Genomic DNA, 24,286 nt, shown 5'->3' with positions numbered 1-24,286 from the left:
GCATTGTTCAGACCAAGTCATTAGAGAATGAGAATGACTGTTCATTATATTTGTACATCTGCAATCCAATAACACCCGAAGATATCAGGCTTCAACAAAATTCATTCAGTTTTGTATGAACAAATACCACACGTTTCGTAATTTAAGTCATGAAATTAAACATACATGTTCATCTCCCTTTCCTGGTCCTGGATCTGGATTCGGCTCTATGCCCTGTGCACGCAGGAGGAGACCAATGAATGAAACAGCCCCCTTGCTGTTTAATCCATCTTGTCGTATCAGGCCACCCCGAACACTGGCGATAGCCTTACACAGGTAGTCAATGTTTGACACATAACCCTTCACTGGTCGAGGCACAAACTGACCGACCCGTAAACGATACACTGCCAAATCCACGCCCATTGTCACCTTAAGTGAAACATATCATACTATACTATAAACAAATGTCAAGGTTTCGTGGTAATTAACCGAGATAATGTGTATGAAAGTGAGCAATATAAATGATGTTGAGCTGTAAAAATGTTCAGTTTGGCTTTCCTTAACTGAACACAATAGTTAACCGGGCATTGAAATAATTTGCTTACCGGTTATGTCCTATATGAGGACAACAATCATAATGAAACTTTTAGTAAAATACGTACATAATTTTACATTTGCTATAGCAGAGAAAAAACGATTCAGTTGCAGGCAAATACTGCTTTTCAATTTATGTTTATATTGAACCATTATATATTTTTCTAGTTTATTTAAGAGATCCATATCTGATATCAGATACATTGACATGTGCTTGAACGATGTATTTATCACCCCTGATAATTGGGCATGGCATATCTTAGTAGCCTTGCTAACAAGTCATTAAATAAAGGAAAACACCAGTCACGAAACCAAAAATACCCACAATTCCTGATCATGTTATTAACAAGTTATCGATTAAGGTTTAAAGAGTAATTTACGGTATTGTAGTAACACATTCACCAGAAAAATATTCATTTAAATAAAATATATGTATATAATCAGAAGTTGTCCCTTTGATATACTTTAGAAACAATTGTATTACAAAAATCATTTCCGCATAGCCAAGCCCTATAAGGTATTGTCATGTTTTATTCTGTAATTGGACACAATTTAGGACTGTTTACAAATGTATTCAGTCTTGCAACGCTCTCAGACATACTGAAGTTCTAAAAATCATAATGTTGTCATACTCACCTTACGGGCTAGCTCCCCCGCCTTGAAATCTGGCCAGCAGATTATACATACTTTTGTCGATATCCATTAATGAAGGTATGTGACTTGGTAAAGGGTCAAGGTTACATTTGCGTTACTCGGAAATAACCGTAATTTTGTACTTTCGTTTTCGGTTTTAGATAAACACATATCCAAAATAAATATTTTACCGTGCGTAATCAACTGGAATAAAATAAATGAAAGACACGGTAAACTTGACCGTGCAAAAAACTATTTATCTAAAGGGATAAAGGGTATAAAAGAAACATATTTTAGATATAACTTTTTAATGTCATTACCTCCCCTTATACCCGATATCATATTATTGATTAGATTACGTCACATTATTGTAACGTTATTTAAATAACTATCTGGAGATGTCTGCGAGACTTGAAAAAGTAAGCGTTTATCAACTGATATCCCTGGTTGATTTTTTCATCTCCATGGGTATGTTACAAAAATAAATTAAAAGTGTTAGTGTAATGACGAAATTATATTATTTGAAAATGACTCCATGTATTGATGAGAATATACAATATCATATTTCTGTTAGCATTCGTATGTTTGTGATGTAGTTAGACGTAAAAAAGAGACCGATTGGCCATAAAGGTTACCTGGGGTGTAATATGATAGTGTTTTTGTTGTGATGATGTGACATAAACAAATAGCCCATACAGGCCTCATATGTCATTTTGATGACGGTTTCCCTGACATAATGATATTGGGGGTTGACTTACATATGTGTAGCCGGGATTCTTTTGGAAAAACTGAAATAATAATGTAATTCATCATGATATAGGACGTTCTATTCTCTGCCAAGAGGTTATGAAATTCACAAATTTGATACAGCACCTTAAGTTCTTTGCATTCATGAAGAGAATTTGGTTCGATGTTGTCATTTAAGTCAATTTAACTCTACTGGTGCCCCGCCCCTCAAGCACGATGGGTGAATCATGGTGTTAGCTTTCATACCTTAAGACTGCAATCCTTGATAATCATTCCAACCAAGTTAGAACTCTTTCCCATTGAATATAACAAAATATACAACAAAGTGTTTCCCCCCAATATACACTATAGTAAACCTAACCTCCACTCCTGGAGGGGACGAGGATGTGTAACCCGGGAGTAATGAATTCTACAGTTTCTCCTTTCCTTTCATTAAGTGTATTTGATTCAAGCATGTATTGGTCTGTAGAAAGAATCTCCCTATGAAAAATAGATCAATGTTTATTAGTAAGCAAATATCTTTTTATTTAATGGCCGTGTATGTGGGTTCCTATTTTTATTTCACATTCATACGTTTTGACATCCTCGAAATCAAAGGGTTCAGCTGTCGATACGTTTATTTTTTCTGTACCCCTGCAATATGTCTTTTCAAAATCGAAGACTTTATGCGGCACCTTGTGGTTGATACAAGTAGACCAATCTGATGTCTTAAATGAAGATCAGATAAATCGTGCGCCAGCGTTACAGTAAAATTACCGGCTTTGATGTGTGGTGTTTTTATACTTGTATTGAAGCGAAACCCTTGGACCTGATGATTTATTGACGATATTATGTCCTTGAGTATAAACCATTATCACACTAAACTGTGAATCACAGACAAGATGAAGTAAACTTAATATCTTCTTCCATTTACAATTAAAGCAATGCAATGGATTTTACTTCGCCTTTCCAGAGTATGTTTTAGCATTAGGATTTTCTAACTAGATATGTCATATTTACCAATAAATTACTTAGCGAATGATTTGTACTTCACTTTAAGTTTAACATCTGTCGTCGTTGTTTTATCTAATTTCTAGCTCTGAGCTGGAAATATCTGTGATATTTATTTTACCTTAACACGTTATGGTAAATTAACATAACAAAGGATTTGTATCTTGTGTAGAAAACGCTTTTTGATCATTTGATGTCGCTTCTAGAATGTGTGAATTGTATGATGCTTTTCGTTTTGATTCGATGTCTCCTCAAGTCCCGGAGTTCTGGATTTTGTTCTTGTGTATTGATGCTATGTTATATTTTAAGGTATGTATTGTTTATTCTTGATCTAGGACGATGGCGGTTTCGAACAATAACTTACCTTTGTTTGATTTTGCAATAGATCAATGTATTGAATTGAAAAGGTTCCTTTTACTGAAAAAACCCACAAGAATTCCAATTCGTTCTCCTTGAAAATTTTATTTTTATACCAAAGATAATATTTAACACAATTACATTTGCATGAATCATACCTACATACCTACTTCTTGTTAATAATAGTTTTGAAACATTACAGCAAATGTCAAACTACTACATATCATACTAAGAAATACAATGATTCATTCAAACGATTATTTCTTACTTCGTATTGAAAATTATATCTGCAAACCGATAATTATATTACCAAATCACATTTGCATAAATAATCCGATGTACAATCTGGACAAAACCCATTCAAAGGAAATGAAAAATGTGTCCTTTCTAGAATGCATGACGTTATATAAACGTTTAACGGGTGTCCTATATAAAGCTTGTGTAATTGAACAACACAACCGTTTTCTTAAAGATCCCCGTTCCACTGCCAAAACTGTTTTTCCGGCATGACTATAGCTTTGTTAAATCATTTCTAGAAAGTAAACCATACCTTACAGGTCTTTTATGAGAATTAATAAGGATGAAATAGTTGAGACTATTATATATACCTTCCCTCTGACCAGTTTAGTTACCTGGTCATCGGTAGGGTCATAGCCCGACTGTTATATCCAAACGAAAGTTAAGGGGAGGGGGTACTGTATTTAGGAAAAACCACAGTGCAGTGGAACAGGGATATTTAACATCAATAATTTGTGTTTACAAATTTATATATATATATATATACATTAATACATTTTTTTTGTTCAAATTCCAGATTTATCTTGACTTGGGAAAGGAAGGTCAATGAAGGCGACTCATCTGTTTTCGCTATGAGCCCGAATAACGATAACATTTTAAAATCGTATTAATAGATCTTATTAATACAACATTCTAGATAAACAGCTGATCGTTTGGCATCGAATATATCACCAAGTGGTGATGCAAAAATAGTAACATAACTGAGAGGGGCCAAATAAAGAATCGTCACTTTCAGCTTTGACGCCAATTTTGCTGTGAGGTTGGGATAACAGATATTTCTGTCAAAGTCTTAACGATTATCAATTGAAGATACCACGTTAACAATTTTTTATAACACGATTCATTTTGTACAGAAAATTAAATAATACAATGTCACTTCGCCAGACAAGTTTATATATTTACATTAAATACAAAGAAGAGTAGAAAACGGAATTTAATTATATTATAAAAAAATGACATATTACAAAATACGTCATCAGAAGGTCAAAACTGATATTTTCAGTTTAAAGATCAATGCTTGCTTATGAAAACCCGTTGCTCACGTAGAAAAATGGAAAATGGAAACACCCCTCCACTTAGCCCACAAATATACATAGTTATCACTGTTGATGGAGCTAGGAGCTAAAATGTTCATAAAACTATTATATCAACGTGTCTCATTCCATTGCTGTTACATAGGACATGCTACAGGGCCCAGTATTGTTTTATTTCTATCACTATTATAAGCAGAAGTGGCGAGTATAGTGTTTCCATTTCAGGCACAAACAACGTCAACGAGAGGCAACAAAGCAACTTAATACTTAGTATCGTACATATTTGGTGATATTTAGATTTTCGCTTTTAATAGCGAATAAAGTCAAGTTTAAATTCAAATGTAAAACTGATACCTATTCATACACACGTCAACAATGTACATATAGGACGTATTTGTCTTTTGGTAAAATATTGGCGAAAATTAATTGATCCACATCAATTGCAGGCATCATTGTACAAGGAAAAGATATCTGAATACCTATACTGTAAACGAATTTATTACCACCGTGGTAATACACTTTTACCCCCACCGTTTTTTTCTTTCAAAAACGCTGAATTATCATTAACTTAAATAAATGCTATACAAAATGTATATATGATTAATGCATGTAGAATTGAAACATGCTAGATTTCAAAAATAGGAGTACACTTAAAGTAGTGAATTTACAGTATATATATAGAATGTTTGCAATGCATATATATGCTGCCAGGTATGCAAGGGTGTAGGTGTGTATGTGTGTATGTGTGTGGGATGTACTTATGTAAGATGTAGCAGTTTGTACCTGAATGTGAGTATATATGTGTACAATTATGCGTGGTATGCATGAATCCTATAATATATTTGTCATCTCGAATGTGTGTTTACTTTATTTATAAATACATAGCATGTAGTTAATTTTCACACGATTTTACACTGTTTATGTTTTTGTGTATGTATAAAGGTTTAAATCGGTAGATACATTCGTATTTGTACATTATTTATTCCCCCGCACATTCTTGTTGAGTCATTCCAAACATTCTTTCAGTAGCATAAATTCGGTTTATCTGGTTTAAATTTGAGAAAATTATAGCAATTCCAAATCAATAAAGCAATATTTTGTCATATAAAGTGAATTCATAAATATGAATGTACTGTCAATATTTGAATATGAATAGAAGGAATGGTTTGGGTAATTCAATATATCATTTCGATCAAATCAAATATTAGTATTATTGTAATGAATGGGAATGAAAGAATGAATGATTTGGAGTTTGAGAGAAGATATGAAAAAGAAAGAGAGAATGAGGGGAAAGTGGCCTCCTGCGTGAGGTTACATTATGTTAGAGGGATGAGCCTGGGGCAACCCAACCCTGGCATCCCTCCGAAAAGATGTTGGGGAATCAAATCCATTTTGAACATAAAAAAGTTACACATGTTTGCCTTGTGATTGTGTATAACATTACTCAGTAAGTGTTCATTTTATTAGATTGTACCCACATTCAATAACAAAAAACATTTTTGTGTCAATGTGATGTACACCAAAACAAAAGTAGCAGGTTTAAAATAATAGCACATTAAAACCTCTACCTATACTACCAACTACGTCACATTAACTCTCATCTGAGCACACACGAATTAACACATTCCACGGTTAGCTAATAATAACATACCGTTATGTTGTACTGTCATCCTAGTTGTAACGTGTATACACATATTGGTTTCTTCCTGCTGTCCGAAATTCCGACATTTCAGATTTAAAATTCTAATACAATACTAATTGTCAAAACATCCTGATAAGTCATGTTGATCTGTTATCTTGATTCTATACTACCGTCACACATTCCTAGTAATACTGTCTAGTCATCCAATTAACGATAGCGTTATGGCATACCTAATGAGACATTTTGTAGTGCCACCTTCTTTACTTGTAATGGCTTTTAATCTTCAGTACAATTATTATCTGGCGATCCTGATTATACATATTGCTGATGCCCTATCTATTCATCGGAACATTTGTGATCTAGCTGCTGATGTTCACGGCACAAACGACTGAATAACTGGTACACTCGTGAAAAGGAAATGTCAATCCTTACCCAAAAACTCTACCTTCAAAGTAGAGCGAGCGGATAATTGACATCTGGATTGACAGGACTCTGCAGTAATATTATCAAATCTGTTGATTGTCTTTCTTATATAACATGTTATCATATCATCGTCATACTCATACATGCTTTTTGATAAACTGTTGTTTTCCTTGATCGATCTGAAACATTTTCCAAAATTCAAAAGTTGGCTGGGTAACGTAGTTTCCCTATTTGTTACATTGCTGGATGTACGCCTCGAGTTTGGGCTCTGACAGTTGTCTAACCCTTTCCCCCGCCTCTTCAAGAAGCTCCGGCGACAGCCAACCGGAACTAGAGAGCAGGAGCCTTACGATACAGAGGCGATGTGACGGTTTGCAATTCTTTTCAAGAATTTCGGTCAAGCATTGTTTCGACACCTCTCCTCCACATTTCAGAAGACATGCAATTACGCGTATATCCCCTAGCTTTACAGCACTGAATAACGCATTGTTCTTTTCATCAGTGTCCCATCGTCTTGCATTAAGTATGAATTGGACTGCTGGAAGTCGATCTGAGGGTATCCACTTTTTATGGATTGCGTTTTGTAGGCTTTTATCGGCGAACTCTGCTCCCTTTTCATGAAATATTGTCATAAGTTGATAATGACCAACCTCCAAAGATTTTGTCAGTGCATTGTTCATTTGTTCTTTGTTGTAGTGACGTGATTCCATTATATAAGTAACAAGATCATATGGATTGTATCCCATAGTTTGATGCATCATTGCGTATTCCAAACTGTTGTCACCGAAATTGGCGCCTTGGGTATGTAGGTACAATATCACCTCACTGTACCCGAGTCTTACAGCTTTGTCTAACGCCCTCGTCAGTAACTCATCGGACCAGTCTTGCGATTCCCGCAACAGACGGACCATTTTCAGTCTATCATAGCTTTGATAGTTCCGGGTGTTGTCCATGGCATTTAATAAGCCATCGTTGTCGCAGGAAATCCCCAGCTCGCCAATAAGATGTTCAACAATGTCTTTGCAACCTTCTTGAATTTCTTTATTTAAGACTAAAGCTAGATCATCATCCATTCCATCGTCTTCTAACATCTCGAGAGTCGTTTCCTTCAACTTCTCGATCTCTTGTAATTTTAGAAGAACATCTCTGGTAGGTATTTCTGGTCTGGTCTCCGCAACATCAAGAATTTCAAGTATTGCAAGACCGTTTGATTTACATGCACTACCGTAGGCTTCATCAAGCAGAGCTGATGACCAGGTACGAGACATAAGAATGTATTTCAAGAATTTGATCTGAACATGATGTTCAACCTTCCACTGGAGAACGTGTTGTAGACTCGAGTCATTGAATTTTCCTCCCCAGCACATCAAGTGCAAAACAACTTTTGATCTACAAAGAACCATCGCCAGATGTAGTGCATCGCTCAGCTGATCAACTGACCAGTCATTAGATTCTCGCACAAACCTCACAATTTTTAGCGTCTCCTGCTGACTTCTTACAGCGGCTAGCAAGGCGTCGTTGCGGAATGACCCTCCTTTGTGTTTTAGAAACTTCACGGTGTGAAATGATCCCGATTCTAATGCAGCTGTTATTGCATCGGTCATTTGGCTTTTGGACCATTTGTGTTTCGAAAAAACATAACCAACTGTTTCAGGAACAGACACTAACGCTTCAAGTGGATCATACTGCCTTTTAGACACATTTACCAACGCATCTTCTGCAAACCTTGCTCCACCATTGAAAAGGACTTTCATTGTAGCATGTGTACCAGAGCGTACGGCTGCGTCAAGAGCACGATCAAGCTGTGCACGTGTCCAAGATATTGTTCTTATGATGGTTTCAACAGCACGCTCCACATCCATACAAACTGTCCCTGCCTTCCAAATTAAGTCATGCAGGGACGGTTGTCCACCTGCTTTGATACAGATTTCTATTTGGTCCGTTTTGTTCAGATGAATGGCTTCAGAGAGCATTGATGTCAACTGTGCTTCGTTAACATTTGATGAGAAAAGGAAGAACCGAAACATGTCCAAGTCACAATGATGTAACGCATATTGGACAACTGTCCCGTCGATTTGTCCAGCCATTCTTTTGAAGGCAATAGCGTCACTTAACCTCTTGTGTTTTGTGTCAAGTATTGCTTTAATCAGACAATAATGATGATCTTTTAACTCCGGAGACTGAAAAATCGCATGTAGCGTGTCAAAATCCATTCCTTCCGCGGCCCTCATCATCTCTTTGGTACTCATACTTGAGAGGTTGGTATCTCTCGTGTTAACGTATGTTTTCTGATTAAGATACTGATTTCGTACCATGTCTACTTTGCACGTGTTCGTACATTTCTGTAGCATTTCACGAATATGATCTGGTGTTTCGTCGTCAATGTGCTCGCTGACTTCTGATTTTGTCCAGATATTCCTTGACAATACTAACTCTGCTAGGTCCACATCGTGTGAACCAATTGATACATTAAGACATTTTTCAGTTAAAAACGCCCCATGTGCAAGCAGAAACAACATTGAAGCCCTGTTGTTATGTTCCAGTGATTGCTGCAATGTTGTTTGTAATGCTCTCGTAAAGAACAAAATACCACTCTCCCTGACAATGAACTCGTCAACTTTGAATTTGAAAAGAGACTTCAAGAAGAAAACATTGTTCGCACAAGATTCTAATAGACTTTTCGCGGAAGAAAAGCCATCACCTAAATGAGCTCTATGGAAAGCTCGAATGTCTCCTCTTGTGGTGATATACTCGAAGAGACAATCTGCAAGCTCTTGATTTTGGAACCGGGGGAATGATTCTAGTGTTATTCTATTAAAGATGTCCCCTCCAATAATCATCTTGTAAATTCGCTTTACAAGGTGTTCAAAGCAATCAGTAGGAACATGCAAGGTGCACATATCTGTTTGATCAGTTTCAGAAACATCCAGCAGTTCCAATATCACGCGGTTGCTACATTTTTCTAGAATCATATCTGGAAAATCCTTTCCAAAGACAAGACTAACACTGTCCGCAATTGATTGATGACCAAATGTAAACACAGTGTTTTGTCTCGTAAGATATGTACGATCAAGAGCGTCTAGTCCGTTTTTGAGCAGAGTCAATACGTTGTCAGTCTGAATAACGCCACAAACTTCTGCATAGATTTTCAAAGTGTCATAATCTTCCTTTGAGATTTTCAGGCGATTGAGTTTTTTACTGTCTACAGTTTGATCGTTTAAGAAACAGTATACCAATGCAAGGTATTTGTGCGGTTCAGTCAGCCTCATTTTCTCTATTTCTTCTGTCAGTATTCTATCAGGCTTCATAAAAAACTGTTCACCTTTCTCAAAAAATGTATCATTGGTGAAGAAAAGCTTGCAAACCTGAGCAAAACCTAAAGAAATATTTGGTGGAAAACTATAAACTGGAGCGTTAGACAAGCCGCCTTGGTCAACATCTCTCTGACGAGAATGATTCTTGTAAATGTCCGAACGTTCAGCCGAAGCCAATTTCTGGTCGTCAGTCAAATCTACGGTTTTCTTTTCGGAAAGAATGTGGTCACTTACCATTTTAATTGATACTCCCGATTCCCGTCTAGCATCTTTAAGTATGTGCGTACGAGATGTTACCACCAAACAAACATTTTTCTCCTGTAAACAATGTAATATTCTATCAAAGAATGGTTTCCAACCATTCAGAAGCCCAGTCTGATAGTTTGTCTTCCCGAATATATCATCTACAAACACAACGATATCATCTTTGTCATTCACGACATCATTCCAGTCTTGTGAAATAGTCATGAGAACGGGTGTCTTTGGTTTGATATCTTTGTCAATGGTACCGTCTCGCAACTGTTTACATATTTCCCTACCCAGAGTTGTCTTCCCCTCTCCCGTGACGCCAGCTATGACCACCATGTTGTAGTCTTTCAGACGCTTGACTACTGCCGCTACAGCTCCCTTCCTAGTCACCAGTAAATTGGCTGTTTCCTGGATGTGGCGTTTTAACATCACTTCGGTATTCTCTGGAAAATATTAAATGGAAATTCACAAATACTTGCTTTAATAAGATTTCATATGTATTCCTGTATCGATAAGAGAATAACAAAGGAGTTTAATGCATGGTATGCGTAGTGTTTATGTAAATTTGTTCAAAGTCGTTTTATTAAATGACGCTGAGGTATCGAGTTTTTACTTTCTAAAGTTGATACTGTCAAAATTGGACTGTCGTAACAAGTGATATTTTATCAATAAGATGCAATCTTTCCAGAACATTAGCAGAGAATGCTTAATCAAAAGTGGAAGAAAATCTTGACTTATTCCTATGTTTTAGTTTATAGAAAAAGAATGTCTGTATGAGCATTCTGGACGATAACGCTTTGTTTTTACGAACAAGCTCATTGCAAAGTCGCTCAATAATATTCAATGTTGCTAAGGATTAGACAAATCTAGCGTAGGACAGCTTCCTTACGTTTTCTAGACAACAAATACTAACAATGCCTTTCCACATTTATGGGACCCACAGCATACTCAGTAAGATATATATAAGGAGCGACCAACCTCTTGCATGTACCTATTCTGAAGTATTTATAAAACCTGTAAATTGTTTACTTATTCTTGACACAACTTCCACCAAGATGAATGTTTGCGATGAATGGCTATTTTATTTGACACAACTATCATCAGATAAAGAATTGTGATGAAGGTGTATTTACTCGACACAACTTCCATCAGATAAATAAAGGTGATAAAGGTTTAACTACCATCAAATAAAGAATAGTAATGAAGGGTTATTTACTCGAAACAACTACCATCAGAAAAAGACTTAATTGTGATGAAGGTTTATTTACTCGACCAAACTACCATCAGATAAAGAATTGTGATTAACGTTAATTTACTCGACACAACTACATTGTACCATCAAACAAAGAATTGAGATGGACGTTTATTTACTCGACACAACTTCCATCAAATAAAGACTTAATTGTGATGTTGATTTATTTACTCGACACAATTTCCATCAGATAAAGAGTTGTGATGAAGGTTTATTTACTCGACACAACTTCCATCAGATAAAGAATCGTGATGAAGGATTATTTACTCGACACAACTACCATCAAATAAAGAATCGGATGAACGTTTATTTACTCGACACAATAAACATCAGATAACGACATGTGATAAAGGTTTATTTACTCGACACAACTACCATCAGATAAAGACTTAATTGTGATGAAGGTTTGTTTACCCGACACAACTACCATCAGATAAAGAATTGTGATTAACGTTAATTTACTCGACACAACTACCATCAAATAAAGAATTGAGATGAACGTTTATTTACTCGACACAACTTCCATCAGATAAAGAGTTGTGATGATGATGTATTTACTCGACCCAACTTCCATCAGATAAAGAATTGTGATTAAGGTTTCTTTACTCGGCACAACTTCCATCGGATAAAAAATTGTGATGAAGGGTTATTTACTCGACACAACTACCATCAAATAAAGAATTGTGATGAACATTTATTTACTCGACACAATTACCATCAGATAACGACATGTGATAAAGGTTTATTTACTCGACATAACTACCATCATATAAAGACTTAATTGTGATGAAGGTTTATTTACTCGACACAACCACCATCAAATAACGACTTGTGATTAAGGTTTATTTACTCGACATAACTACCATCAGATAAAGACTTATGATGAAAGGTTTTTTACTCTACATAACTGCCATCAAATAAGTACTTGTGATGAATGTTTATTTACTCGACACAACTTCCATCAGATAAGGACTTGTGCTGAAGGTTTATTTACTCGACACAACTTCCATTAGATAAAGACTTGTGATGAAGGGTTATTTAATCGACACAACTACCATCAGATAAAGAATTGTAATGAATGGTTATTTACTAGATACATCTTTATTTATTTGATATTACCTTCAAGCAGAATTCTTTTGTCACTTTTCTTCCTCTGTTTTGGAATGTCCTCGTCTTTATTATCACCCGCCTGGCCTGAAAGGAAAAGATAACTCGCTTCCAATCACCTTTACAGTCTTATCCTTCATCGGTGTAGATTTGAAAATTTGCCAGTCTTCTTTTTAATAGTGATGTTTTCTAGATTTCGGTTACATATAAAACGACGAGTCATTAAAAAAAGTTCAGATACGTAGTAATAGCTCACTGGCATTGAAAAAAGCATCGAAAACAATTGCAATCAAATACCAAACAAATTGTTACACTTTTCTTTTACAGAAATGTTGAAAACTATTTTATTTGAAGATAAGATATGTACAAACCTGTATGGATGATGGTCTGTTCTCCTGTGCATACATTTTCAGCGTTTTTCACCCTCATATTCTCAACGCAGATCTTTTTATTATATATTTTGTTGACATGGCAATTGATCACCACTGAAAGATGTGTCCAATATATATATATTAAAAGAAAAGTAGGAAACAAACTTAATTTGACAAATTCATTATCTTACATCTTCGACAATTAGCACAGCAAGATATTTGTTGTGATATATACTAGAATATATATAGGTTATATGGAACAATTCAGTTCTGATGTTAACTATCCAATTTTGAATGCATCTAATATTTTGCAAAAGTGTTTCGTTAATTTACCTTGAGGTACAACGGTTGTTTTGGCAATTGCTCCGGAAGAAGGTCCAGGTATTGCTACTGCGCCTGCGTACTCGTCTGTGTGACTACTTTCTGTATCGGAAGGATTGCTGACAGGTGGAAAAAGGTCCATAACCCGACCGATCCTATCCGCACTATTTGGGGTAACGTTACTGTCTGCAAAATAATGCGTTACCATTTATGTTAATTATTGTTTCTAAGATTCACATTTTCATATTTTACCTTGTTGAAAACGATTTTATTTGAAGATTATATATGTACAAACCAGTATGGATGATTGTCTGTTCTCCAGTGCATACATTTTCAGCGGTTTTTATTTCCATATTCGCAACGTGGATTTCTTTATTATGTTTTCTTTTGACAACGTAATTGATCACCACTGAAAGATGTGTCCAATATATATATATTAAAGGAAAAGTAGAAAACAAACTTAATTTGAAAAACTCATTATCTTAAATCTTCGACAATTACCACAGCAAGATATTTATTGTGATATATACTAGTATATATATATAGGTTATATGAACAAATCAGTTCTAATGTTAACTATCCAATTTTGAATGCATCTACTGTTTTGCAAAAGTGTTTCGTTACTTTACCTTGAGATACAACAGTTGATTTGGCAATTGCTCCGGAAGAAGGACCAGGTATTGCTACTGCGCCTGCGTACTCGTCTGTTTGACTACTTCCTGTTTCGGAGGGATTGCTGACAGGTAGAAAAGATTCCATAACCCGACTGATCATATCCGCATTGATTGGGTTAACGTTACTTTCTGCAAAATAATTATTGTTACTAAGATTCACATTTTCATATTTTATCTTTGTACATTTGAAGAAACATCACAAACATAAGTGGTACGGTATTTGCAATATTAATATATTTCGTTCTCTGCACCCCTGGAAGATGTCATAGCAAAAGCGAAGGCTCATGGTGCAACACCTTGTAGATGAGACAAAGAAGACTTGTTATATCATTTGATGTACATCAAAATAATCTCGCGGTCGCGTAGCAATAAAATTGACTGTCTTTGAAGTCTGGTGTCGCTCCTCTGTAATTTTCAAAGGACATCAGCTACGGTCATTTTTGTTTTGTTTTTTGTTTTTAACTGAGACCAATCCAATAGCTTGCCGCGTGCCTTCAATTTTTGTCATGACAAAAATGAGCATAACCCCTGGAGTATCGCGGATGTTAAGTCTCGGGCTGGTTACATTAACGTAGCACTAACAAATTATTTATTCAAGTAATCTTTGTTTTCGCTATTGGCAGATTAATTGACAAATCTGGGACTGGCGGACTTAGTAACTTATGTTTCAAAATAGTTATTAATATTCAATCATTCGTATTTACCTAGCTGTATGCTGACGTCATCATTTTCTTCAGTCTGTTCGCCTGGAACTGACTATAAGGAACAAACGTGTTACATTGAGCATTCATAAAATTATCTTCTCCCTCATTATACTCGTCCGAATATAAATCAACTAAATTCAAATGATAAATGGGACTATAGCTTGTTGCTCATTCAATTACTACAAGCCACAACCAGATACAAAACCACACCTATCCACTATATCCTACCCCAACTGGCCAACATACGTCTACAAATAATTGCATTTGAATCCGTTGATAAAAAAAACCCCGACTCTATATATAGGAAAATTGTCATGTATAGACACGGTAATGAGCAACGAACTCGAAAGAGCGCTCCAAGCGCATGCTCCCTATATACACCATACACCACGTGACATCCACCCGACACGTCCTCACCCGAATACTTACAGAAACAAACTTAATTCATTCCATCGATGTTTGATAGAAAAATAGACAGGAGTACATGCTAAAGAAATGGTTGCCTATATCTAAAGATACATTCTACGAATCATTTTTACTGTAACAGATAATATAAAAAATGCCGCAAGTACTATTTAGTTTGATCACATATTAATTGATTGACGTCTTTTTTCATATGTAATTTATGAATAAACTCTAGCCGAGATAACGTATCATTTTACGCGTCGATGTGTCAAAGTTGAGGTCAGTTCAGAGAGGTTTTAGCAACGTCTTTGATAAATTCTGACGGAACACATACTTAAACTTAAAAGAAATATACATCAGAATAGATAACTTATCGTAGGGTAAGATTTTAGATCACACGTACCCGTTGACTTCTCTTTCCTGGTCCTGGGTTCGGTTCAATTCCTTGTGCACGCAGGAGGAGATCAATGAATTTAACAGACCCTTTGCTGTTCAATCCATCTTGTCGTATCAAGCCGCCCCGAACACTGGCAATAGCTTTACACAGGTAGTCAATGTTTGACACAATACCATTCACTGGTCGAGGCACAAACTGACCGATCCTTGCACGGTACACTGCCAAATCCACGCCCATTTTTTCCTAAAGTAAAATATTGTATTGTAATTGTATTTATTTGGTTAAAAACATGTTATAACACTCAATTGACATAGATAGGAGTTCGATCATAATCAACGAATCGATGTATACTGTAGCACACTTTTTCTTCATGTTTATACTGAATATTATAGAATTTGGTTTCAGTTTGGCATTATTTTGTTTAACGTCTTATTAAAATCTAAGGTCCATAAAACACATGCCTCAATGGGTATAATGTGTGCGGGCATGTGTGTATATGTGCATGTGTGTATGTGAGTGAGTCAGTGTGTGTGTGTGTGTGTGTGTGTGTGTGTTTATGTGTGTATTTGTTTATGTGTGGATGTGTGTGTGTGGATGTGTGTGGATGTGTGTGTATGTGCGTGGATGTGTGTATGTGTACATGTGTGTATGTGCGCTGGAGACGGTATGTTGATGTATTTGCCTCCCTGTCACAACACGGATCTGATTCCGACTCCATAGTTCTACCTAACTGAAATACCATGCAAAAGGCATCCTGCATAGTATTCCACCCGGTCACATAATACTGACAAAGAATAAACCAGTTTTTGCTATTACCCTAAATACTGAACGTTAGTTGCCTCTAGGTTGGGTTGTCTCACTTTCGCTCTCTACACCCCTGGAATATGTCATAGCAAAACCAAAGGCTCAATGTGCACAACCTTGTGGATGAAACGAAAAGATGAATTTGATCCTTTGATGTACATCAAAAGATGAATTTGATCCTTTGATGTACATCAAAAGAATCGTTTGATTGCGTAACTGTAAAATTTACTGACTTTGAAGTCGGGTGTCTCCATGCTGTTATCTGCAAACGACAGGTATTAGCTTTAGCAATAGGTCAGGCTTTTTTTTACCTGAGACCAATCACATAGCTAGCCGCGTGACTTCAATTTTGCTTTCACATGTTTCAGGGTTGCAGAGAGCAACAATGAACGTTACGCTTGAGTATCGAGGATGTTACAACATGGGTAACAGAAATTGTTTTCTCAATCCCCGTACCAACATGTATAACATATATATGTGTCGCAAACCATGATAAATTTGACCGTTCATGAAACTGTTCGTTATTTTTTTTCTGAAAGAGGCGGTTTAAGATAATATTTATCACAGATATCTCTCATATATCTGAAATCGTTTGAAAGGTAAGATTATTCCGATATAAATGCCAAAAAAGTTGCTGAAAAATTAACTTGAAATATCTTTAGTTTATTTTATTGACAGAGATTCTAAAAAAAACAGTTTTCTTTTCTAAGTAAATTTGATTTACATACGAGTACATTACCGCTGAAATGTCGGAATTGATACATACTTCTGTTAAACCATTCATGTGACCGTGATACTATGCTAATTGCTGAGCGATGCGATGCGGAAAATAAATTGAGGTTGAAAAAAAGGCAGATATGTCAGTATCACATCCCTATTGCATTCCTCTCTTCCCATTTTCAGCCTCGCTTACCACATTCGTATTAGACTGAAGTTGCAGATTTTCAGTACAAAAGGCTCTTCTCTTCACATCTTCTCATTCTCAGACCCGCTTACCACATTCGTATGAGACTGAAGTTGCAGATTTTCAGTACAAAAGGCTCTTCTCTTCACATCTTCTCATTCTCAGACCCGCTTACCACATTCGTATTAGACTGAAGTTGCAGATTCTCAGTACAAAAGGCTCTTCTCCTCACATCTTCTCATTCTCAGACCCGCTTACCACATTTGTAATAGACTGAAGTTGCAGATTTTCAGTATAAAATCACCAACATGCGTTATATTAGTTAACATAAGATATCGATCTTGTTTTGACACAGGGTTTTACCACAGTTTATCAAGCACATATTCCCGTCTCTATGCAATACAATCTTATCTTATCAGTGAATCAACATAAGCTGAGTGCAAATGAGGTTCAGTAAATTGCATGTACGAATATATATTTCATCCGGGCTCATGTCAGCTGAAAAATTTGTAGTCGCCCATCTCAGTTTTCCTTTCAATAATAAAAAATTGAAGAAGCAATTTGGTTATAAAGTACAAAGAAAAATCCTTAAATGGCCTTTGGTCAAACTCTTTGATTAAAATAAAGGTCCTTTAGTCTGAAATGTGATATTTGAACACAGGAATTTGTGCATACGCACAGCCTTGGATATTAAAAATATTGAACAAAAAGTCTGTACTAAAGTATCAATGGACTGGATAATATCGAGAAAACTGTAAGGAAATGCATTAAGGGTCCAGAAAGATAACATTAGATGTGCTCAATGACAACTGAACACAAAGCTAACAAGGCTGACTGAAGGTTACAAAAAACATGCAACAAGTGCATTGATTTTACCTGTAGACACGGTACAAAGTTCTCAGTCAAGTGATCTGGCTTGGCTGGTATGCTCAGCCTTGTTAGCTTAATGATATCACTTAATGATCTGTTGTGATATATGTTGGAATTTTTTAACATATTCTCGAAAAAAGTAACTACATGAATACTTCAGGTATACCCGTATAATATTATTATTTTATAACATGTTATATATGAAGCTGTGCATGTGAACACAAATTCTGTAATAAAATGTCACTTACAGAGAAAATAATTACGCAAATAAAAGTTTTACCAATGGTAAAGCTTTTCATAGTTCTCAATATACGACTACCAAACTGCTTTCGTCCTTCCATATTCTGAGGTAATAAGACGAGCCCTTTACAATTGTTTTACAATGACACGAGCCTTGACTTATTAATTATATATCTAAATAAATCTCCCAGCAAGCATTTACATACAACATTTGCATAGTTCCACTTATCTTACGGGTTAGCTACTTCTTCTTCCTAGAATGTGTAATCATCTACGAAATCATTTGTTAACGTCCATCATGTGACGTAGTATTATGCCTCGCGAACGGTCATGGTTGTTCTTGCGCGTCTAGGTAGCGCCATGCCTGTTTGTACTTTCGCTTTCGGTTTTGGATAACTCTGTGCAAAATGCAGTGTTTTGTAAAAAAAAATCCCCATGAAAATGTATTAGAACAAGCGCACGTGAGAACGGCATATGTGTCTGGTTACATGCTTGCAAAAATATAATAACCGAAATAAAAGTCCTTAATTGTTATATTAGATGCTTAATAATGTTTTAAACATTAAACAAAATGGAACGCATGAAAATTGTATGGAGGAATGTACTACATTTGCGGAGAGAATTGTACATTCCCCCTCACCCTCTTCCTTTAGCATGAAAAAGTGTGTTCTTATTTTGCCTATAGATAATAACATTTTTCGATACGTTTTCAATAAAACAGTTTTGTGTGATATGTTTAATATATTTTGGGATTACCCAAATAAGTTCCAAAAAACCTACACCCCAACAAATGTCAAAAGTAAGTCAATGTTTTAGTGTTAAAAAGCAATCATGTGAAAGTTTTAACGGATGCTAGTGGTTAATTTCAATGTTTTCCGTACGTATAACAAAACTCTTATGACAATGCAGATATCTGGTATTTGTATAAAATGTGTTACTAATTACGTACTCTGACGTGTAAATGTGAAATATTTAAATTTTGAAAGTTGACAACCCCTGACTCTCAAAACCATTTTGTCTATTATATTCAATGTGTCTCATATTGCTGTTTACTAGGACTTGGTTGAAGCCATCACGACGGGTGCTACATATATGGTGGCTCTTCCCGTCACATCTTCTCATTCTCAGACCCGCTTACCACATTCGTATTAGACTGAAGTTGCAGATTTTCAGTACAAAAGGCTCTTCCCTTCACATCTTCCCATTTTCAGCCTCGCTTACCACATTCGTATTAGACTGAAGTTGCAGATTTTCAGTACAAAAGGCTCTTCCCTTCACATCTTCCCATTTTCAGCCTCGCTTACCACATTCGTATTAGACTGAAGTTGCAGATTTTCAGTACAAAAGGCTCTTCCCTTCACATCTTCTCATTCTCAGACCCGCTTACCACATTCGTATTAGACTGAAGTTGCAGGTTCTCAGTACAAAAGGCTCTTCCCTTCACATCTTCTCATTCTCAGACCCGCTTACCACATTCGTATTAGACTGAAGTTGCAGGTTTTCAGTACAAAAGGCTCTTCCCTTCACATCTTCTCATTCTCAGACCCGCTTACCACATTCGTATTAGACTGAAGTTGCAGGTTCTCAGTACAAAAGGCTCTTCTCTTCACATCTCTCATTCTCAGACCCGCTTACCACATTCGTATGAGACTGAAGTTGCAGATTCTCATTACAAAAGGCTCTTCTCCTCACATCTTCTCATTCTCAGACCCGCTTACCACATTTGTAATAGACTGAAGTTGCAGATTTTCAGTATAAAATCACCAACATGCGTTATATTAGTTAACATTAAGAAATCGATCTTGTTTTGACACAGGGTTTTACCACAGTATATCAAGCACATATTCTCGGCTCTATGCAATACAATCTTATCTTATCAGTGAATCAACATACGCTGAGTGCAAATGAGGTTCAGTAAATTGCATGTACGAATGTATATTTCATCCGAGCTCATGTCTGCTGAAAAATTTGTAGTCGCCCATCTCAGTTTTCCTTTCAATAATAAAAAATTAAAGAAGCAGTTTGGTTATAAAGTACAAAGAAAAATCCTTAAATGGCCTTTGGTTAAACTCTTTGATTAAAATAAAGGTCCTTTAGTCTGAAATGTGATATTTGAACACGGGAATTTGTGCATACGCACAGCCTTGGATATTAAAAATATTGAACAGAAAGTCTGTACTGAAGTATCAATGGATTGGATAATATCGAGAAAACTGTAAGGAAATGCATTAAGGGTCCAGAAAGATAACATTAGATGTGCTCAATGACAACTGAACACAAAGCTAACAAGGCTGACTGAAGGTTACAAAAAACATGCAACGCGTGCATTGATTTTACCTGTACACGGTACAAAGTTCTCAGTCAAGTGATCTGGCTTGGCTGGGATGCTCAGCCTTGTTAGCTTAATGATATCACTTTAATGATCTGTTGTGATATATGTTGGATTTTTTTAACATATTCTCGGAAAAAGTAACTACATGAATACTTCAGGTATACCCGTATAATATGATTATTTTATATCATGTTATATATGAAGCTGTGCATGTGAACAAAAATTCTGTAATTAAATGTCACTTACAGAGAAAATAATTACGCAAATAAAAGTTTTACCAATGGTAATGCTATTCATAGTTCTCAATATACGACTACCAAACTGTTTTCGTCCTTCAATATTCTGAGGTAATAAGACGAGCCCTTTAAAATTGTTTTACAATGACACGAGCCTTGCCTTATTAATCATCTGAATAAGTCTCCCAGCAAGCCTTTACATACAACATTTGCATAATTCAATTTATCTTACGGGTTAGCTACTTCTTCTTCCTAGAATGTGTAATCATCTACGAAATCCTTTGTAAACGTCCATGATGTGACGTAGTATTATGCCTCGCGAACGGTCAAGGTTGTTCTAGCGCTTCTAGGTAACCCCATGCCTGTTTGTACTTTCGCTTTCGGTTTCGGATAACTCTGTGCAAAATGCAGTGTTTTGTAAAAAAAATCCCCATGAAAATGTATTAGAACAAGCGCACGTGAGAACGGCATATGTGTCTGGTTACATGCTTGCAAAAATATATTAACCGAAATAAAAGTCCTTAATTGTTATATAAGATGCTAAATAATGTTTTAAACATTAAACAAGATGGAACGGATGAAAATTGTACGGAGGAATGTACTACATTTGCGGAGAGAATTAATTGTGATGTTACAGTTGAAATGACGTCATAAATTGTATTTTGACCTGGTTTTATTTTCAAATAATAAACACCAAGACAATATCACAAAGCACTGACCTCCACGTGATTATGACCCAATCAATGAAAATGTAAGAGAAATGTGTGTCATCTAATATATATTTGTATATAGCTCTGAAAGAAGAGAACTATCTGAATCTGAAGGGAGACAACTCTAATAAGAATCAAAATGTAGAAAATTATTCATGAATTGTACATTCCCCCTCACCCTCTTCCTTTAGCATGAAAAAGTGTGTTCTTATTTTGCCTATAGATAATAACATTTTTCGATACGTTTTCAATAAAACAGTTTTGTGTGATATGTTTAATATATTTTGGGATTACTCAAATAAGTTCCAAAAACCCTACACCCCAACAAATGTCAAAAGTAAGTCAATGTTTTAGTGTTAAAAAGCAATCATGTGAAAGTTTTAACGGATGCTACTGGTTAATTTCAAAAGTTGTTTTCCGTACGTATAACAAAACTCCTATGGCAATGCAGATATCTGGTATTTATATATAATGTGTTACTAATTACGTACTCTGACGTGTAAATGTGAAATATTTAAATTTTGAAAGTTGACAACCCCTGACTCTCACAACCATTTTGTCTATTATATTCAATGTGTCTCATATTGCTGTTTACTAGGACTTGGTTGAAGCCATCACGACGGGTGCTACATATATGGTATACGCGAAACGCTGACCCTGTCAGAGCTTAAAGTTTCACCCCCATATTATCTTACATACGTGATATCGTCCCGTTTGGTTTTCTGTGTAATCAGTTTCTGTTGTTTTCTTTGTTTTGATTGACATTTTCTAAGATTCCGTTGTTTTTGCCTTGGTTTGGTGTATCCTTAGTTCCTGTTTGCTGTCTTTTAGATTGTTTTGATGTTTCCATGCATGGTTGCAAAGTAGAATGAAAGTATGTCTAAAAGATAAAGTGTATTTCGTATATATTAGTAATAGTATACAGCATATACATAGCACCCTATATGATTTACAAACACACGTTAAGGCGCTTCACACTTCACGGATAGTGATCCTTATAGGATTACAGAAACAGATATAAATACATTTCAAATACATTTACTTATATATACCATACATTGTGCAGGTTGTGCATTTTTGTATACATTGATTTTTTGTATGTTGGGTGAGCTTGTACATAAAGAGTAAACAATACAGACAACATGTGGGTTTTAATATTTTACTAAAAACTGGCAAAATTTTATGACTTTCCTGTAGCAGGTTTACGATAGGAAAGCGACGTCGATTCGGCCACACTTTACTATAAGCCAATCTTTACTTACTTGTTATAAATGTACGAAATGGCGGATAAAACGATTAAAGCGTAGTCGAATCGACGTCGATTTTATATCGCCAACTCTTACATAGTTTATATGCGCCTGACTGGTCACTTGTCTGATGGAGGTGACAGAGTACATACCGTCCATGTTATTGAAACGTCACGTATAAATACTTTTAAAACACTTACATACGAACCCGAGGACACTGTTAAGAAATGTTATTTGATTTTTTTACAATCTACCAGATGCTAAAAGTTTTGGTTTTTACAATCTACCAAATACTATAAGCTTTGATTTAATTAATTATTTTCAGCAACAAGTTAATACATTACGAAGTATCAATTTGTAGTATGAACTGGTTACAGCTGTGATAATAACAGCTTATTTCCTCCATAGCTTGGCCTATTACTCATTAAAGCTAAACGTTTTACATCAAATTTTGTTTTTTCCTGTGTAAATTTCAGCCACCTTTTATCACTTAAAATACACCAAAAATGTTGTAATGTTGTAATACCTAATAAAATTTAACAATTACTACACAATATGGCCATTTTTTCAATTCGGGTCTCATTGGTGATATTTAAGTTCATAAGAATAAAAAAACAAAAACTTTATTTATTTTACAGTAGTTATGAATCAAGTCATTTCAACTCATTTTAATCAATCTCGGTGGGCCAGACTTTAGCGCGCGAGGGTCTTAATGTGGGAGGAAACCGGAGTACCCGGAGGGAACCCCATAGTCGGGCAGGTGACCCAATACCTTTTTAGTTTTCATGTCCGATCGGGGGATCGACCCTGGCCGTCTTGGTGTAAGGCGAGTGTGTTTTCCACTGCGTCACCCGCCCACCCTATATGAGATACTAATAAAAAAGGGGGAAAATAACGTCCAAAGTAATACAAAATATACGTAGAATTACAACCAGGGAGGAAAGTTGTACCATATAGGCATTTCATCCATTCAGCACTCATCAGCAGCACTTAAGTTGAAAGTAATGAAAAATAAATCATGTCCAAAGAATTACAAACATATATAGAATTGCGGCAAAGTAGGAAATGTGCATATACAATTTTATAAATTTGAAACTTTTGACTACAATAATGTTAGTTTTAAACTGTTAGCCGTGCCACACTTACTTAAATCAACCTTCAAGACTGGTTATGCAGTGCAGAAATTGTATAATTCGTTCTGCGTTGTCAGGGGATATCATTTTAATCTTGTTTCACCGGGACTTTTGTAGTCACGTGATATCCGGCAGAAGTATATCGCCGCATGTAAAAATATCATATTAATTCATTATGTTGAATCAAACGAAAACTAAACATTTATTTAGAACATGCATATGAACATACAATTGTCTCAGTAACTTAGGGTCAACTTCTGGTTACTCTGTGTAATGTTTATGTTATATTAATTTCTAACATGTTTGATATATGTGTTGTA

General features: G+C 35.6%; 1 protein-coding gene across 3 annotated transcripts; it reads right to left on the bottom strand.

Annotated features, from left to right (window-relative positions):
• Positions 1-3,389: 3,389 nt before the first annotated feature.
• On the bottom strand, positions 3,390-21,189 carry LOC110453324. 3 transcript variants are annotated; one of them, XM_021502229.1, is made up of 8 exons: positions 21,109-21,189; positions 15,497-15,733; positions 14,689-14,740; positions 13,940-14,113; positions 13,323-13,496; positions 12,990-13,103; positions 12,631-12,705; positions 3,390-10,702 (listed from the first exon to the last, which is right to left on the bottom strand). In XM_021502229.1, the coding sequence occupies exons 2-8, from the start codon at positions 15,725-15,727 to the stop codon at positions 6,924-6,926; spliced, it is 4,599 nt and encodes a 1,532-aa protein (XP_021357904.1). In that variant the 5' UTR covers positions 15,728-15,733; positions 21,109-21,189; the 3' UTR covers positions 3,390-6,923. The 3 variants fall into 3 exon arrangements, with proteins under 3 accessions (XP_021357904.1, XP_021357905.1, XP_021357906.1); XM_021502230.1 differs by lacking the exon at positions 21,109-21,189 and adding an exon at positions 18,543-18,628; XM_021502231.1 differs by lacking the exon at positions 21,109-21,189 and adding an exon at positions 17,208-17,556.
• Positions 21,190-24,286: the final 3,097 nt, after the last annotated feature.

The sequence above is a fragment of the Mizuhopecten yessoensis genome, unplaced genomic scaffold (genome assembly GCF_002113885.1).
Source record: "Mizuhopecten yessoensis strain PY_sf001 unplaced genomic scaffold, ASM211388v2 scaffold7269, whole genome shotgun sequence".
Classification (NCBI taxonomy): domain Eukaryota; kingdom Metazoa; phylum Mollusca; class Bivalvia; order Pectinida; family Pectinidae; genus Mizuhopecten; species Mizuhopecten yessoensis.
The sequence above is the reverse complement of the archived record's forward strand: the minus strand, read 5'-3'. Positions and strand labels throughout refer to the sequence as shown.